At 43.2% G+C, this 18,473-nt stretch overlaps 1 protein-coding gene across 2 annotated transcripts in view; it reads left to right on the forward strand.

Annotated features, from left to right (window-relative positions):
- Positions 1-18,473, forward strand: part of Srgap3 (SLIT-ROBO Rho GTPase activating protein 3) — a 246,053-nt gene that overhangs the window by 196,104 nt on the left and 31,476 nt on the right. The window contains exons 11-14 of one of the 2 annotated variants that reach the window (XM_076841053.1): positions 6,004-6,031; positions 10,982-11,084; positions 15,883-15,943; positions 17,444-17,521. In XM_076841053.1, the coding sequence (XP_076697168.1) occupies positions 6,004-6,031; positions 10,982-11,084; positions 15,883-15,943; positions 17,444-17,521 (270 nt within the window). Of the gene's footprint in view, positions 1-6,003; positions 6,032-10,981; positions 11,085-14,884; positions 14,916-15,882; positions 15,944-17,443; positions 17,522-18,473 lie in introns of both variants that reach the window. The other variant, XM_076841055.1, reaches the window with a different exon arrangement.

Consider the following 18,473-nt stretch of genomic DNA (forward strand, 5'->3'; position numbering starts at 1 on the left):
GCTGCTCTCATGGCACATAAGCCTCTCCGTCACTTGGCTTCTGCTTATTTCCTAATCTCATCCTTTCTATGTTCCATCCAGGCAGAACAAGTCTGTGCCTTTCAAAACCCACCAAGCTGATTCCTGTCCCAGGGCCTTTGCATTTTGCACGTGCAGCCATCACCCAAGCCAGAATAGAAAACGTTTTCATCACCATTAAAAATCTCCTTCTGCCCCTTCCAGCCAGTCATCCCACTCTACCCTAAGCAACCACTGATCTGATTGCTGTCACCATAGATCAGTTTTGTGTGCTCTAGCTGGTCAGAACTTGGAGGTTTTGGGGGTAATAGAAAAGTTTTATATCCTGATTTGAGTAGTGATTATACACAGGGGGGCATACATTTGTCAAAACTCATGATTGGCAAGTAAAGGGGGAGAGGAGTTAGTTTCAATGAACTTTCTCTTTATCCGCACCCCTCCCCCCCCTTAAATTCTACCCATTCTGACATTTAGGTATTAGACTAGGGAGTAGAAGGGCTGAGGAGGGTGTAGGTAACAAAGAGGGTAGAAAAACAGCAAGAATGAAGGTATAAAGGAAGAGACAGAAAGTTCCAGAGAAGCTCAGGGGAAGCAGGTAACAGGGTAGCTTCCAAGTTGAGGAATGGACAAGAGGATTAGTTTTTATGGGCCTGGCTCTGGGAGCCATTCTCATGAGCCCTATATGAAAGGCAGGCTCATATGAGTTTGTGGCTACTTGTATTTTCAGAATAAGATTCCCTGGGTTTAGAAAAAGTAATTGTTCTTTTAAAAAATAAGATCCTATGAGTCCTTAGACTGGGAAGAGAAAACTTCTCTCTGGCTCTTCTCTGTGCATTGTCAGATGGAAACTTCTATTGCTGTCCTTGCCTGACTGGCCCTAATGAGATAATAGTAATTATTATGGTTGGTATAACTCCTGGTCCATTTGGTTTTCCAAGTTTATTTAGCCCCAAACTCACCTTGCCCTGAGATGTGGCTCTCTTCCAAGTTTTGAGCTGCTAGCAACAAAAGCTGTAAGAACATGTAGCTTTAGACATACAGGGATGCTAAGAAAGAACCATCCAGAATCTCTTTTAGTGAACCAGCCATGGAAAAGCCTAGCTTGCTTCCTTTGACAATAGGTCTTGGTACACTGCCAATTCTAGAAAAGTTTTTTGAATGAACTTTTAATTTTACAATAGTTTTAGATTTGCAGAAAATTTAGAAAGATAGTACAAGAGTTACCACATACTCATACCCAGTTTCCCCTATAGTAACATCTTACATTAGTATGGTATATTTATCACAATCAATGAGTACTGATATACTATTATGAACTAAAGTTAGTAAACTACTGACTGACAGAAAAAAAAAAACTGAAGCTGAATAAATTGAGACCAAATCTTCATTCATTTTTTATATCTACTACACAGTGAAGTATACTATGGATTCTTAGGATGTTGAGTGAAAAGGGAGAATTTGCAACCAGAATAATTTGATTCAGAGTGAGAATATTCTTGCCCAGTGGAAAAAAAGGGTACATGGAAAAATTGAGCAAGCAAGAGAGCTCAGAATCTTATCAAATTCATTCTTCTGAGTGTTGATCAATGAATCGCCTCTATTGAGCATTTTTTAAAATATTTTTTAGTTGTCAATAGACCTTTATTTTATTTATTTATATGCAGTGCTGAGAATCAAACCCAGTGCCTCACACATGCTAGACAAGTGCTCTACCAGAGAGCCACAATCCCAGCCCTTCTACTGATCATTTTGATTTCTCTATTCCATGGAATCTTTTCTAAGAGTTGGGCCAGGGTATAGTTGTACCTGGATCAATGGCTCTTATATGTTCTCTGACAGTCGTTTTGAATATGGAGGGATGATTTAGAAATTTAAAAGCCAAATAAGAAATATAGGGCCAAAGGAATATTTGGCTAAAAAGATAAGGTGTTTTGTTTGTTTGTTTTTTTAAAGAAGTTTCTTGTCTGATGCTTCAGTTTATCTCTAAAGTGCCCTTTTGGCAGCAGGTTCAAAGAAAAGTTACAGGAAGCACAAGGTCTTTTTGGTCACCTTTACTTAGAAGTGAATTTCTTAATGTGATTGACCCCAGGCACACAAGTTTTAAAGCAGCTAAGTTCCCTGTTACAAATGCTGCTGCTGTCACGTTGGGAACAAGAACATATATCCTATTCTGCCCTTGGCTGTTGCTATGTCATTTTATTGACTAGAGAAATCTCTGTTTATCATCGTCTCAGTTTATCATGAGTCTTAGATCTAGGACTTTTTTATTGCTCTGAGGTTTGGGTATTCTGTAAGCTCCAGGGCTTATACCCTGATAAGGTGGTTTTTCAGGTTACTAAGATCCCTCAAGGATTAATAAATGCATTGTCTATAACAGGGATGGGATAAACCTTTCAGGCTCAAACTTAATAGCCCATCATAGAGCAAAATGGCCACCAGGACTAGACAGTCTGACCTTCTAGAAAATGGCTGAGGTACCAACTATAAAATATGTGTCTTTAAAATCTCAGCATGTATCAGGAGGTTAAGAACAGAGCATTTTTTGATTTCTGACTTGTTAGAAGTTGAAATACTATTCCTAAAGATGTTGATAATGGCATTCATAAGAGCTAGAATGTGACTATAAAGCTGAAGGATCTTGCTGGGCACAGTGGCACACACCTACAATCCCAGCAATGTGGAATATTAAGGCAGGAAGATTGCAAATTCAAGGTCAGCCTCAGCAACTTAGTGAGGTCCTAAGCAACTTAGCAAGACACTAGCTCAAAATAAAAAATAACAAGGACTGGGAATGTAGCTCAGAGATAGAGCATCCCTAAGTTCAATACCCAATACCAAAACCGAAACCAAAACAAAAAGGATCATATGTTAGATTCCTCGTTAGAGGAAAGTCTGCCTTAAGTGTGTTCTGATGTTCTACTCCCATGTCCCAAACCCTTTGATTCCTACTCCTTCCCTTCTTCCCTCCCCACTCCATCTGTCTGCTCATCTAAAAGCACCACTGTACATGGCCAGGGGATACTGTGGTACACAAGACAGATAACATCTCAGGGGAAAGAGACTTCAATCAACAAACAGCAGTCATGCATAGCTTAATGATGGAGATAGTTTCTGAGAAATACACCATTAGGCGATTTCACCATGTGCAGAAGTCATGGAGTGCTCGTATACAAAATCTCAGAGTAGGAGGCTAAACCATACATAGAATATACATATATGATAGCCTGCTGCTCCTAGGGCCATGATGAACAAGGTGGCATGAGATTAAATCAAGCAAAAGAGAAAATGATGTGATTAAGACACTGAACACAAGATATATGAGGCTGCTGCCTGAGTAATGCAGCACACTGTTATATAGTCAACTTTTTTCCGGTAGGAGTACATTCTAAAATAATTATAAAAAGTACACTAAGCCATGCGTGGTGGCACATGCCTGCAATACCAGTGGCTTGGGAGGCTGAGACAGAAGGATCAAAACCAGCCCCAGCAACTTAACAATGCCCTAAGCAACTTAGCAAGACCCAGTCTCAAAATAAAAAACAAAATTTTAAAAAGGGGCTAGGGATATGGCTCAGTGGTTAAGTGCCTCTGAGTTCAATCCCTGATGCTAAAAAACAAACAAACAAACAAACAAAAATTATCCTATAGTAAATACATAAATGAGTAAAATAGTTGTTTGTTATAATTACCAAGAATTATGCACTGTACATAATTGTATGTGCTTCACTTTTACATGATTGGCAGTGTAGTAAATTCACACCAGGATCACCACAAACATGGGAAATGAGGGCTGGGGTTGTGGCTCAGTAGTAGAGTACTTGCCTAGCACGTATGAGGCACTGGGTTCAATTCTTAGCACCACACATAAATAAAATGAAGATCCACTGACAACTAAAAAATATTTTTAAAAACATGAGAAATGCATTGCACGACAATGACATTATGGTGGTTATGATGTCACTAGGCGATGGGCATTTTTTGGCTGCATTATAATCTTATGGGACCACTCTCATAATGTCATTGATCAAAATATCACTATGCAGCTCATGACTATACTGAGTAAAGAGTAATAATTATGATAAGCCCCATGAATGACAGATTTGGGCTGAGCTAGAAAACTGTATATGGCGGGCAGGGAGGGGGAAATCACCTCCTCCAGGAAGTGATGTGTAAGTTGAGGCTGAAGGCTGAGAAGTGTCAATCACATACAATAATTGGGGAAAGAGAGCTGGGGCAGAGGGATGCTATTAAAAGCCAAGCACACCTTTAAGGATACACTGAGTTTGAGGCAAATTCTACTGGGGCATCTAATCTTCCCTAATCCCATGTGTGTGAGGGTGGACCAAGCTCTCCAGGAAAAGCTCAGATATGAAGCCAGACAGCCTAGATTGCAGTCCAAACTGTACACTTGAGCAGGGACTTGGGAAAGTCACTTCATCTGTTCAAATCATTTTGCTTGTCTGGTGTAACAGGGTAGATACCCTGTGTGCAATTGTACTATGGCACTGCTGCATGTCACACCATTGCATACTCTACTTTTGGACTGTTATAATCATTAAGCACTGAGCTTGTTGAAGGTAAAGGATCTGTTTATTAATTTACTCATTCAAAAAATATTTATTGAGCACAAGATTTGTGCAAAATGCATGATTTGTGTCCAAGACTGTGGTATTATAGAAATTTTAAGAACAGATGAGATTCCTTCTCTATAGAATGTAGTGTTGTTTAGTAGAGATAGACTGGGAATAGACAAGTAAATAAGAAGCAAGAAAAATATTGATGTTAAGCCCTATAAAGAGAGAAGTTAAATAGATAAAGGTGACATAAGGAGATAAATGTCTGCTTTAGGTAGAAGAAGCTTTTTGTCTGGACCCAACTTTTCAGCGGAGACCCAGAAGGCAAGCAAAAGTCAACCAAGCAAGTATACGGGGAAGAAGATTCCAGGAAGCAAATGCAAAGGCCTGTTTGAGGACTGTGAGAAAGAAATTGTGTCAGGAACATCATGCTCAAAAGAGAAAGTAGGTCCAGATAGTTGGAGTAGTAGTTCACAGGATCAATTCAGATCTCAAAAGCCTTTAAAAAACAGTAAGAGGCTTAGATTTTATTCTATGTGCAGTGGGAGGTTATTGGAAGGTTGTAAGCAAGAAAATGACATGATATTATTTGCAGTTTAAAGAGATTTATTACCCATCATCTTCATGAGTCCAGGATGGATTATACTGGATAGAAAAACTGAGTAAAAGGAACATGGGGACCTGGGAATGTGGCTCAGTTGGTAGAGTGCATGCCTAGCATGCACAAGGCCCTGGGTTCAGTCCCCAGCAACACACTCTCTCTCTCTCTCTCTCTCTCTCTCTCTCTCACACACACACACACACACACACACATACACACACACACACACACACACACACACACACACAAGGAACTGGTCCAAGATGGAGGGAAGTGGGCAGATTTAAGGAGGAAATAGTTTTCAAAGATGATTCTTGCACTTCTGGCTTAAACAAGTGAGTGGGTGTCCCATTTATTGAGATTTTGAAGACTTGGGTAGGACTAGGTTTGGGACATGGAAACAGGATGTGTTTTGGGGGAACGTTTAAGGTGAGAGATATTGAGAGGACAACTACTGGTAAGTGAATGGATACGGAAAATTTGGTTTGTCTATAAAAAAAAAATTACTCAACCAAAAAAAAGGAATGAATTACTTAATCATGCTATGTGGATGAACCTCAAAAACATAATGCTAAATGAAAGACACCAGTGCAGAAGGTCACATGTTGGACGATTCTGTCAACGTCCAGGCAAACCTACAGAGGTTGAGAGTAGTTGGTGGTTGTCTGGGGCAGGTGGTGAGAACAGTGACTATAAATGGGCACAAGGAATCTTTTTTGCTTTTAGGGGGGAAAAAATGAATGTTCTGATTAAAAAAAAAAAAAAAAAAAAAAAGCCAATTAAACATTACCATGTACTTTTTCTCCCCAGGGGAGAGAGCAGAATGTGGCACCACCAGGTGAGAGTTGGAAAATCTTGTTCTCTTTTATCCGCTGCCTGAGGTCGGGTGTGGGGTGGTTGGCGAGGGATAGACCGCTGGGACGCACTTCACCAGCCAGGGTGGTGCGGATGCTAAGGGAAGGCACAGGGGCCGTGGAGGTTAGAGGTTGCTTCGCTTGTTGTAGCACTGGAGTGGCGAAGCCACGCCCCCTGAGCTGGCGATGGGCTGGGGGCTCTGTCGGAGCTGCTGTGGGGCATTTCCCCTTGGTGCTGTCCACTAGGTGGATCAGTAATACCTACCTTAGAGCCACAGAGGACAGCCAGTAGAGAGGCCAGAGGCTGTTGACACCCTCCCACCCCCCGCCTCTCTTTTGTTATGTGGCCACTGAGCGAACTGCCCAGCTTAGGTGGGCCGGCCCAGCCTCAGTCTGGGTTTGTCAAGCAAGTTTTGGGGGTTTGGCTGATATTGTGCACAGCTGGGCATACGCATGCGCGCGCGTACACACACAGATGCGTGCTCACACATCCGCGCTGCCCACACCCTGGCTTGGACCTCATGGGCACCTGGATGGGCTGTCGCAGAAAGTAATAAATGGGCAACTTCTGCTTTCTCTTCAGCTTGTTCAACTTTACCCTTTGCGCTTTTCCCTGAGCACACCAGAGCCAGTGAACACTTTGCCTCAGCAGCTGAGAGCTCATGGGCTCACTTGCCTCTGCTTTCCCAGAGCTTAGAACTTAGAACCATAAGCAGCTCTGTCACCACCCAGGTTGTTCCTTGGAGCCCATCCATTTCAAAGTTCTCAGCAAGAGCTATGAGGCTGCTGGACATGAACTCAAATCAGTGGTCTGACGGTCTGCACTTTGCCGCAGTTGAGAACCACTTTTTGCCTCACTTTCTGGGCCCAGTGACCTGATGGCATTCTTTCCAACCCCCCACACGTCCTTCCCAGTGGCCCAGAATCCTGGAAAGCTGTCCTACTTGGCAAGAGCAAACATGATCCCCCAACTCTCCCCTGCTGCTTGGGAAGGGAATAGGCAGGGCAGACTCTTGGAAAGCTCCGGGCTTTTAAGAGTGTTGGGACAAGGGCTTTCCAGAAATTCTGCCTGTACAGCTGTTCCTCTGGGCCTGGGAATTTGGGAACATCAAAATGATTCACACCAGGCAAGGACCTTCCCACATATGGGGCAGCAGATGTGCAGGGTCACTTTCGAAGAATCTTTCAGAAACAAACTTATTATTATTACTTTTTTTTTCTGGCAAGAAGATGTTGTCATAATCCCAAAACACAGAAGCCATATTTTATACCGAAGTCTGCAAATAGTGGAACAGATGGAGATGAATGGAGCCAATCCTCACTTCCTCCTCATTCCTACGACTCAGGCAGGAGAAGATTGCTCCAGCAGATTGCTGGAGCGGAGATCTGTAATCAAACCCTTGGCCAGGTCTCCTCCCTCAGGGGAATGTTGAGGGTTGATTTTTCTTTTTTTTTTTAATTACATAAAGCCCTATGAGGCCTTGTCTTCCACACCCACTTTAACCAAGGACTTGGAAAATTCAAGCTAAAGTTACCAGACCTCACGCTTAGATACCCTGCCACTAAACTCTAGACCTAGGAGAGCATGCACTCTGGCTCCTGGCCAAGGTCAAAGGCAACTTTGTTCATAAACTAGAAGCCTGTCCTTGCTTCCACAATCATTATTTAACTTGTGGAACTTGTTGCCAACTTGGAAAAAAATTTTAAATGAATCACAGAAGGCCCTGGGTGAAATGTCTCTGTACTGTGACTCTCTATCCCTTTCATAGACCCTTGCACATAGTCACTCTCATTTAGGATGGTCATTTGAGCAGGTTCCCTAAGCCAGGTTGCTGGTAACTGTGTCTAGAAGGGCCAGTTTTTGCACACCAGATGCAACATGTTGTATTTTCTCACACTTAAGAACCTTATCTTTGAATAGTCCAAATTTATAATAACTATAACTTAGGCTGGCCAGATGTGATATTGCACTTAAACAGTATATGACAAATGGCAAAGCCACGGAAAAACATGAATTTGTAATTATTGTCATTCAAATAAAGTTAGCCTCCCTAACCCAGGGGGATGTGCCCTGTGGTCTAGATTAGAGGTGAAATTACTGACGTAGTATCTAGACAAATACAACTCAGCACATACACAGGCACATCCCCCTAGAGCTTCACTGCATTGAACTTCGGTATTGCCCCTATTTTGGATTTGACATCCATGTCTATTAGGTTTTCTAGGGAAATTTCTAATCACATCGTTTTGGTCACAGAATAATTTCAAGCGAACACCTGTGTTGCCAACATATATTGATTTTCATCTTGGTTGAAAGGCAGAAAGGGGACATTGGTCTCTGGTTTCTCTTTCTTCCTCTCTGTGGCTTTCTCTGTCCCTGTTTGCCCTGCCTTTCTTTCTCTCTCTCTTTCTTTCCTTTTTTTGCTCTGCAACTGAGCAGCAGAAGAGATGGAAGGCTTAGGCTGCCCCACTTTCCTTGGCTGAGCTGTCCCCCTGCTCCCCACTTTGTGCCCCACCCAGCACTTCAGTAAGTCTATACAGATTTGATATCGTGCAAAGTTGGGATAGCTACGGTTCCCTGTCAGAGATTCCAGTCAGTGCACAGAGCCACACAGAAAGAAGTCCCAGTGTGATACAAATGGCCCTTTGTTTTCTGAATTGGGCAGGGAAAATGGGGAAGGATATACTATTTTCCTTTTATTTCCACTTTGTGTAAAGTTTCTTTAAAAAAAAACAAAAACGATTAGGACTTATGTTAAGAAAACCTTCCAACTGGGCACCACAGAGATTTTTGATCCTGGTTGTCCATCACCTGCACCATGAGTCTCCACTCTTGCTGGCCACAAGCATTTAGAAGATAAATCAATATGACTGCTGGCTGTTCTGTGATAAAATCACTTTCTCCATGTCACAGTCACACTGGAGTCTCAAGTAGGGAGAGCAGCATTCTACTCCCAGCTTCAATCACATTTTATTTGTGTGACCAGGGGCGTCCGTTCACTGCCGTGGGCTCATTTGCCTTCTGAGTGAAATGGGTTTAGCAGTTCTTGCCGACCTCACAGGGTTGTTTTGAGGTCATCCTCAATGTGGGATAAGGAAATGATCTAAAACAAGGTGACAATGTTGCTAGCCTTAAGTTATTTCTGATCCCCAAAGTTAAAACCTGTGGCCTCGTGTCACGTTTTTGGCACTCTCTTTTGGCTTTTTTGCATTTGGAAATTCAAAACCAAGTCCATTGTTAGAAATCCCACCCCTCCTTCCATACACAGAGCCTCAGAAAATAAGTAATTTTTGAAAAAGAAATGACACGGACTTAGCTAACCAAATTGACTTAGATCCAAGATGGGCTCGAAATAATCTTGCCTGTTGTTTCTTTACAAAATTTTGTTCTGTGTTGTTATTTTGGTTCCACTGTTTGGGTGGCATGCTAGTTGGAGTGTGTCTTTGCCCATGCATGCCCTGGAGCTTAGCAGAATTTGCTCAATGCTCAACTCCTAGGAGGAGTTGGTCAGCATTCCCCAAGCTGGCCTGCTCCAGGAGACAAGTAAAGCAAGCTCTCTGAAAGAGGCAGCATGAGCCTCATTTGTCTTGATTGTCTACACCTTCCTGCCCATTCACAAACATCAACCAAGACTTTGGGGACCAGGGCTTTGCTTGTCATGTGCGGATATTCTCTGTGTCTGGCTGAGTCCCCACTTTGTGCTCTACAAATTTGGAACCAAGTCATTTGGAAATAACTGCCTCTCTTGATTAGGGGCCCTCCTCTTAACCTCAAAAACAAAACAAAAACAGCAACAACAACAAAAAAGCCCCCAAAACAAACCTTTTCCTGGAAAATGTGGCAGCCTCAATTTGTGCTAGTTGGGTGATGACATGAGCAAATAAGCCACACAGTCCTATGCATGGTGAGCAACTCTGGAAACAGGTCTAGTGTTTGTGGCAGTTTCATAGTTCCTGGTAAACTGTGGTGTGTTTCCCCTCCCTGTGGCCAAGAGCAGAGCACAGGCAGTGGGGATCCTAAAGCAAAGCAAGACACTTTCATCCTGACCCCATGGCAAGGGTTGATGGGATAGGTGAATCCTTGGCTGGAAATGAAAAGGAACCCTAAGGCTCCATGACTGTGACCTGGTAGGAAAAACCCTGGAGGTGGAGCCCAAAGGGCCTAGGTTTGGGGCTGGCTCTGCCACTTCTGCCCTCTGGTCTCAGTTTCTTCCTCTGTAAAATGGGGCCATATATTGACATCTGTTAAGTGTGATAATGGACTTGAAAGTACTTTAATCAAAAGTGTACTTTACTGAAGAACAGGGTATTATCATCATCCCAGGTCACCTGGGGACCCCGAAGAAGCTGCAGCCTGCCTCCTGGCATCAGCTTCTTCATCTCAGAAATGAGAGTAATAATTGCCTGGCTCTCAGATCAATGAAATAAAGATTAGTCAAGTGCATTTGAAATGCCAAGAAGCATTAGAAAGATGAGTGCCCTGGTACATTGGGAGTTGAGACTTGGTGATGGATTTAAGCCAAAATAATGAAAATTAACCCTCCCAATAATTTTTGAAAGTCTCTTGCTTTCTTGGGCTATTGATTACATCTCTCTCCCCTGATCCCCCTTCCATCTGGTCAGCTTTGCAGGATAACGGCCTCTGATTAGAGTTTCTGTGGTTTCTTGGACACATATTGCCCCAACCCCCAACATTAATTTAGAATGCATTTGTGTTCCATGAGAGTTGCTCCTGCCTGGCATTGTGGGTAAATTAAGATTTCCTAAGACACCCAAAAGCCTCAGATGGAACATTGGAAACCAGTGCTTTGGGGGTCCAGGGGCTTCCATTCACATTTATGTTCTCCTCCAGTTTGGTGTTTTAAGAGCGTCTTTCCCAGTTGGATGTTTATGTTTGTTGTTTTCTTGATTTCTTTTGTTCCGTTTTCCCCTAGGCCCCCCTGCCTTCCCCCTAAACCACAGAAAATGAGGAGACCTAGGCCTCTTTCAGTGTGTAGCCATAAACTCTTTAACGGCAGTATGGAAGCGTTCATTAAGGTACTTGCTGGGGAGCCATGGAGTCCGCGAATGTGCCCAATGTAATGGCAGCCTCTGTCCACCCTCATGCTCCAGCTGACAATGTGTCCCAACTGACTTTCCATTCCATTCCTGGGCCAGTCCTGGTTGAGCTAGCTCCTTGTTGCAGCTTGCTGGTAGCTTCAGTGAGGACCCTTCATCACGGCTGCTTTGCTCTGACCAGGTGCCCCTAATACCGTCCACGATTCTCAGTCCTAGGGGGAAATGCCTGATCAACCAAGTCCAAGTGGGGTTGAACCGCCAGACACTTCACTGCTTCAGGAACTGTAGTCCTAAAGCTTGAGGGACAGTTAGGAAAATCCCATTATCTAGTGCTGGGATGTAGTTCAATGGTAGGTATTTACCTACCGTGTGGGAGACCCTAAGTTCCATCCCTAGCACCACAACAGAAAGAAGAAGAAAGGAAAAATCCCATTATACTTTACACCCACATCTCTCAAGAGGAGACTGATTGAAAGCAACACCAACGAAATCCCTATGGGTAATAGTGTGTTTTTATGCCAGTGCATTATTTTATTTCATTTAGTTGAGTAGATATCAGCAAAGGAAACATATACAATTTGAGTGAGAGAAATTCTTCCCACCTAGTTTTGTCTTTTTAGATGGTTTAGAACAGGGGAGAAGAGTCGAGGTGGTCCTTTTAGAATCACAAGTTAACCCATGACACCTCAAACTAAATATTAAAGCATTTTGACTAGATACATTTCTCTATCCTTTTTTCTTTTTCCTTTGATGTAAAGGGTCTAAGAACAAGCCATCCCTGGGGCTGGGGTTGTGGCTCAGCAGTTGAGCGCTCGCCTCTCATGTGTGGGGCCCTAGGTTCGATCCTCAGCACCACATAAAAATAAATAAACGAAATAGGGGTATTGTGTCCAACTACAACTAAAAAATAATAAAATATTAAAAAAAAAGAACAAGCCATCCCAGATAGAACCATTCTAGGCAATTTAAGATGGTGATGGTATTGCAAAGAACAGCAAGCAGGGGGATATGCATTTTTATTACTTAGGGGAACAGAGGCAAAATCCTTTCTGGTTATTTGAGAGCCTGCCCCCAGCCAATCAAGACACTTTCTTCAGAAAAGAAGACTGGTGTCAATCAGGACACAAGTGAGGGTATTTGGGCATTGCTGATGACTTTGGAGTTATGGAGGCAGCCCCTGCGCCAGCTTTCTTTCCTCTGTATGCGTATGGGTTACATCACTGGCTTTCAGGACAGAGAAGAACTAGGTACAGGGCTGGCCTGTGGGGTTGGACAGAAGGAGCCCCTGAAAGGAGGAGTAAAAGGAACAAAGGTTCAGAACAGGGACAACTTCCCTAATTTGCTCTATCTTTGGAAGGAATTCACTCTTATTTGACAGTATTTGAAAATTAGGTATTCCATTGAGTTAAATGTTCTCTTAATAGATCCTACATGTATTGTGTGACTGTAAAGTCATCCAACTTCATTCCCCTGACCACATGAGCATGTGCCCATTGAGCTAGTTGCCTTGGGAAGCCATCTTCTTCTTCTAATTATATCACCATCACCTTTGCTGCCACAACTTTTTAGCCAGTCTTCTTTAGAGCCCTCTTGCCTGGCCTCTGTCATTGGTGCTATAACTTTGTGTTAAAATGGACACTTTGGAATAAAAAGCTGCATTTGAAGCTTAGCTTTGTGACACCACTGGAGATCTGAAGTGGCAAAGGGAATATGGTACAGTGGTACCTGTCAACTAACTCTGAAAAAAGCCCCCAGTGCATATGAATAGTTGTGGCATCGTTGGAGTAAGTGCACTGCCTCATAAGGGGCCAAGGGAGAAGAATACTAATATGATTGGGGGAAAAAAAGGTATATTTGTTAAACGCTATTGCATTTCTTTATAGTCACATGGTACCTGTAGCACCTATAATCGTTGCAGTTCAGGAAACTTATTCTGTGTGCCTACTATGAGCTCAGTAGTCAGAGTTTCAAACAGCATCGATTTACTCTGAAGGATTATTAACTTACAGAAAGTGAGAGAGCAGTCTAATTTATTCAGTTCTTCAATTAATGAGAATGGAATTTAATTTTTGATTCTAGCTCATGTGCTATCTTTCGGGCCATTAAATTTAAGAGTCCCCAGCTTTTGGTAGGTGCAGTGATGTTCACCTGTAATCTCGAGGCTGAGGTAGGAGGATCACAAGATCAAGGCCAGCCTCAACAACTGAGAGAAGCCCTAAGCTACTTAGTGAGACCCTGTCTCAAAATAAAAGGATTGGGGATATAGCTCAATAGTAAAGTGCCCCTGAGTTCAATCCCTAGTATCATCCAATCAATCAATTAATCAATCAATCTGTCCCAGTTTTGAAAAACTACACCTGTGGAAAGTATCTCAGTGAAATAAAATCAGTGGGACTCCGTGACTCTGATGTTTCAGCAGGCAAGGGAGCATTGTCAAATTATTAATAAATAAATGCCGTTGGATTTAGATTTAGAAATTTCTAGGACTCTACTTAAATACTCTTAAACCTAGATTTTTTTTTTTGTTGTTGTTGTTCTCAGAAGGAGATCCCATTTTTATTCTAAGAGTGTATTTTGAGGCCCAGGAGGTACACCTCTGGGGCAGGGGACAGGCTCCATCTTGCTTCTGTGAGATGACAATGATAATGACCTACCTTATGTGATGAGGATTGAGTGAGCTTCTAGGCAGGCCATGCTTCTAGAACACTGGCCAGCACAATGTAAGTGCAATGTAAGCCCTGTCTATTATCATTAACTTTAGGTTAATGCTTCTAGAGCCCCCTTGGGCCACGCTGTTTGCTGTGTAGGTTCTGTGATTGAGATAGCTTTAGCCAGATGTCAGGTAGCAGCTGATTCCACTTTTTGAGATGCTGGGGTCTAGACAGGTGGCACCAGCTGGTAGTCACACCTCCTCCAAATTCTCAGCTCAGCCTCCTCAACAGGCCTGACTGAACCCATCTCAGAGTCTGACCTACTGCCCATGTGGCAAGAAATAGCCAACAGGTTCTCTGAACACTGGGAGTTTTTAGTGAAAGCAAAGGTTCGGGTTCCACCCCTAAAATCAGAAAGGTGACCCACCTTCTCTCCGTCCTCTCAGCCTTCATCTTTGGTTTCAGCAGGGTTCCGGGTTCGAGAGGGAGAACTAGGGATAGGAAGCAGAGCAAAGCCAAGTAGATATCCAGAAAAGCAAGCCAAGTATTGGGAGAATGTGGGGAACTGTTTGGAGTTTGGGTTCTGGTGGAATCCCTCTGGCTAGGCTCCCAATAAATATCATCATGTAAAGTTGAACTTTTTACCAAGAATGAGGATTTCTGGGCTGAATTCCAGGGACAGTGTTAGAGTAGACATAAGGTGTGTTTCTTTGCTTTGGCAGCTGGGTTTACCCTCTGGGGACTTTGGTGGGCTCTTCCCTTTTGTGAATCAGTCGTCCCTTTTGTTGAAGTGAAGTAGATTTGGAGATGGGACTGGGCTCAAGATATACTTCCTGTACTTTGATAAGGACAAAAAGAGGCCCCTTCTTTACTGGTGTCTGGCAAAGGAGCTGACTCTACCTATTGGGAGGCTGGCTGACGGCAGCTCCTGGAAGACCAGTGAGAGACAGAGGTCAGGGTGGCTCTCCCCACGGCAGGCCCATTGGCAGGCCCCCAGGACCTTTGCTGGCTGCCATTGCATTTCGGCGTTCACGGACTCTGAACTATCTGCTTACTATAACTGATCTTATTCCTGCATAATCTTTTCTTTTTCTCCTGCTCTGCTGCCTGTTTATTTTTTGTTATCAGAGGAAGAAGAAATGCTCGAACCAGGAACCAGGTATTTACTAGAAAGGCCCATTAGCCCCTTGCAGTTGGATGGAATCTGTCTTTAGATAGGACTTGCAGAGCAGAGCCCACTTTTGCTGTTGCCGATGGGTCACATCCTTCCCTTTCCCGACTGCACTCCAGCAAGGGCAGAACTGACAGGTCGGGTGTGGAAGAGTCAGGAGCATTGAAGTCCACGCCACCTTTGCAAGAGCATATTGCATATGCTTCCTTGTCCCCTCACCTTCTAAGGAGGGTAGTAACTTAATTTGACCCCTTTTCAAAGAGAGTTCAAAAAAAAAAAAATCTGTGCTCTTTAAATGACCTGAAATAATAGGGAGGTCAACCAGTCTTGGAATCCAAAGGAAATTGCCCCTTGCCCAGCCATGGAGAGTCTGGATAGGTCTACAGTCTCAGTGTGTGTATCTGAATGTTTAGCTTGTAATGACTGGAACTAGCCTTCCCTTCTTAGAGCTCAGAAGAAACCCATGGGGGCCAGCCCGGCTTCCCACAGGGCATGTTCTTAATTCTGCCATCAGGCCCCTCAGTAATGGGAAGAGGCCTTGATCTTGCCTTTGGACACATGAGCACTGGGAGAAGAAGGTTGAGTTGGAGCAAAGTGGAGTGGGAGGCAGAGCATCCTTCAAGGTCAGACTCCAGCCCCCTCCACAGGGCGGGTTCCCTCTCCCCTGTCCTAGATGTGCCTGTCAAACCTCATGATCCCAGATTCCTTGCTGGCTGGGTAAGAAGACAGAGCATTTCTTTCAGATTATCATAGCTATGCTTTTTTCTGCACTAACTAAAGACTCTTTATTGTTAATTGTCACAGAGACTTTAGGATTAGTACTTCCTTGCTTATTTTCCTACTAATCTGATGGTACTAATATTCTGGCTTGAGTTGTTAATTTGTGTTTGCAGTATCTTTTTTCAGTGGTGGTTGCCAAGCCCAATAAAACTCACATTTTTTTTTTTCCCTTAAGGATTCAGGACAAGCTATACCACTTGTAGTTGAGAGCTGCATCCGATACATCAATTTATATGGTAAGATCAATCTTGGGTCAGTACTTTCAGCTCTCTGCAGAGCAGGTGCTGGACTGTTCTGGTAGGAATGAAATTCTAATTTGTCTTGGAAGACTTCCTGTCACTGTTCTGCTTCTGAGGAGGAACATGCTCCAGGGAACAGCTGCTGTTTGGAGTGCTGACTTTGGAGCTGTGTGTCTTGGTGGGTGGGGGATGGGACATAGTGGTGAGGGACCCAGGGCTTAGGATAACAGGGGTGCAATGAGGGAGTAGACAGCAGGATTATTTTAGTTCCTTTTTTGCTCCCAACCAACCCCAGGGACAGTAAATCAGTTAATCCTACTAGATTATAAATCCCATGGAGGAAACTGTGTCTGGGATTTGGTAACCAGTTGTCACGAGAAGGTAACTTCTGCTTATCCACTTACTCATCCCTCCAAAAATATGTTTACTGAGTGTATAGCAGGCACTGTTGTGGACAGTGGGAGCACAAGGGTGAACATGACAGATATAATGTTTGCCCTGGGAGGGCTATATTTCTAAATAAGAGGGTGAGGAAATTAACAGGCAGAAAGATAAACATGGTCATCCCTCTATATCCAAATTCCTGCAGATACCAAAATCCACAGATGCTCAGATCCATTATGTAAAATGGTATAATATTTGCATACACCTCCTGCAGACTTTAAATCATCTCTAGATGCCTTATAATAACTCATACAATGTGAATGCCATGTAAATCGTTGTCATATTCTATTGTTTAGGAATAATGACAAGGAAAAAAATCTGCACATGTTTCTTTTTTTTTTTTCCCTCAAATGCTTTCAATCTGCATTTGGTTGAATCCACTGATGGGGAAGCCGTGGATGCAGAGGGCTGACTGTAATGAAATTACAACTATGAATAATGCTACAAAATTCCCTAAAAGGGGTAGAGAATGGTGGTGGTGGGGGGTGCTGCTTTGACTAAGACAGTGACAGAAAACCTCTCTGAGGAGGTGATATTTGAAATCAGTTCCAAATAAACAGAAGGGACAGCCGCTGAGCAGCCTGGTAGAGAGGATGGAGAATGGGGAAGGCCTAATGTGGGAAGCAAGGTCAGCATGGCTGTGTGGAGTGAGCCAGGACATTGGGGTCAGACACTTGGCTCCTACAAATTCGGTACTGTTTAACAAAGAGGTGGTCAGCATTTATTGAGTATATTCTGTATACCCCCAAACTTTGACTACATCCTGTCTTTTAAGAGTAAATACTTCCTGAACTATAACATGAATTGTTTTATGTGGAAAACGGAATCAGGGAACAATTATGAGTATCCCCATTAATTCCATTGAGAATGAGGCAGGTCCTTTAATCCCTCCAGTGGCACAGGTTCTGCCAGGGGACTGTCATTGGGAATGACCCTCTTGTAAAAGGTGGAGGGATAAAGAGACAAGCAAGGGAGCGAGTTACTGATACTCCCACAGACTCATGTTGGTCTCATGTCCTTTACTGTTTCTTTCTCTGTATGTTTCTATCTTAGGACTCCAGCAGCAGGGGATCTTCAGAGTGCCCGGATCTCAGGTCGAAGTGAATGACATCAAAAATTCTTTTGAGAGAGGTGGGTGCAGAGTGGCTCTCTGAAGTTCGTGGTTGAGGGAAGCCAGGATGGGTATTGACATATGTTTTAGAACTGGCAGCTTGAAGGATTCCTGGGATTGCACTGGCTTGTGTGAGCTGATCATGTACAGCTCTTCCCAGTTTTGCATTCAGTGGCTTCTCCCTGGTAGCTAGAAATCAGCCCTGGCTGGAGTGTTTACACCACACCACAGAAACTGGCAAATGCCAAGATCTGTTTGTTTCCCTCCAACAACTAACTCTTAAGTATTTACGTACTATTACAGGTGGAGCATTCCTGTTCCGAAAATTCAAATTTCAAAATGCTCCAGAATCCAAAACCTTTTGAACACTGACATGACACACAAGTGAAAAATTTCATACCTGAGCGCATCTGCTGGTTCACAGCCAATGTACAGTTACACTCAAAAATAAAGTCTGTAATGTGGCTGGATGTGGTAACAGTGACTGCCTAGGACCCACAGGCTATGTGTCTAAGGTATATATGAAACACAGATTTCATGTTTAGGCTTAGGTCCCATCCCTAAGATATGTCATTATAAACATGCAAATATTCCCAAATCTGGAAATCTGAAACACTTTTGGTCCCACGAATTTTGGGTGAGGGTTGCTCATCCTGTACAACTGCTTGTGGTTGACTTTCTCTTTGAAAAAAGAGTCTTTTAAGTCTGTAAAGGAAGCTTTGTTTTAGAAAAGTTGAAAGAACATAGATAATACTAAGTGACTTTTAGAATAGTCCAATTCTTCATTTTAATAGTGTTTTTAGCAAGCTGTGCATTGAGAGGAAGAGACCACTCTTCCTTCACCCCAAACTTACTTGCCACTTTGATTAGCCAAGGATATAAATGCTTATTAGAGGTGTGCCATTACATGCCTGTAATTTCAGCGATTCAGGACGCTAAGGCAGGAGGATCACAGGGTCAAGGCCAGCCTCA

Source organism: Callospermophilus lateralis, chromosome 20 (assembly GCF_048772815.1).
Source record: "Callospermophilus lateralis isolate mCalLat2 chromosome 20, mCalLat2.hap1, whole genome shotgun sequence".
NCBI lineage: Eukaryota > Metazoa > Chordata > Mammalia > Rodentia > Sciuridae > Callospermophilus > Callospermophilus lateralis.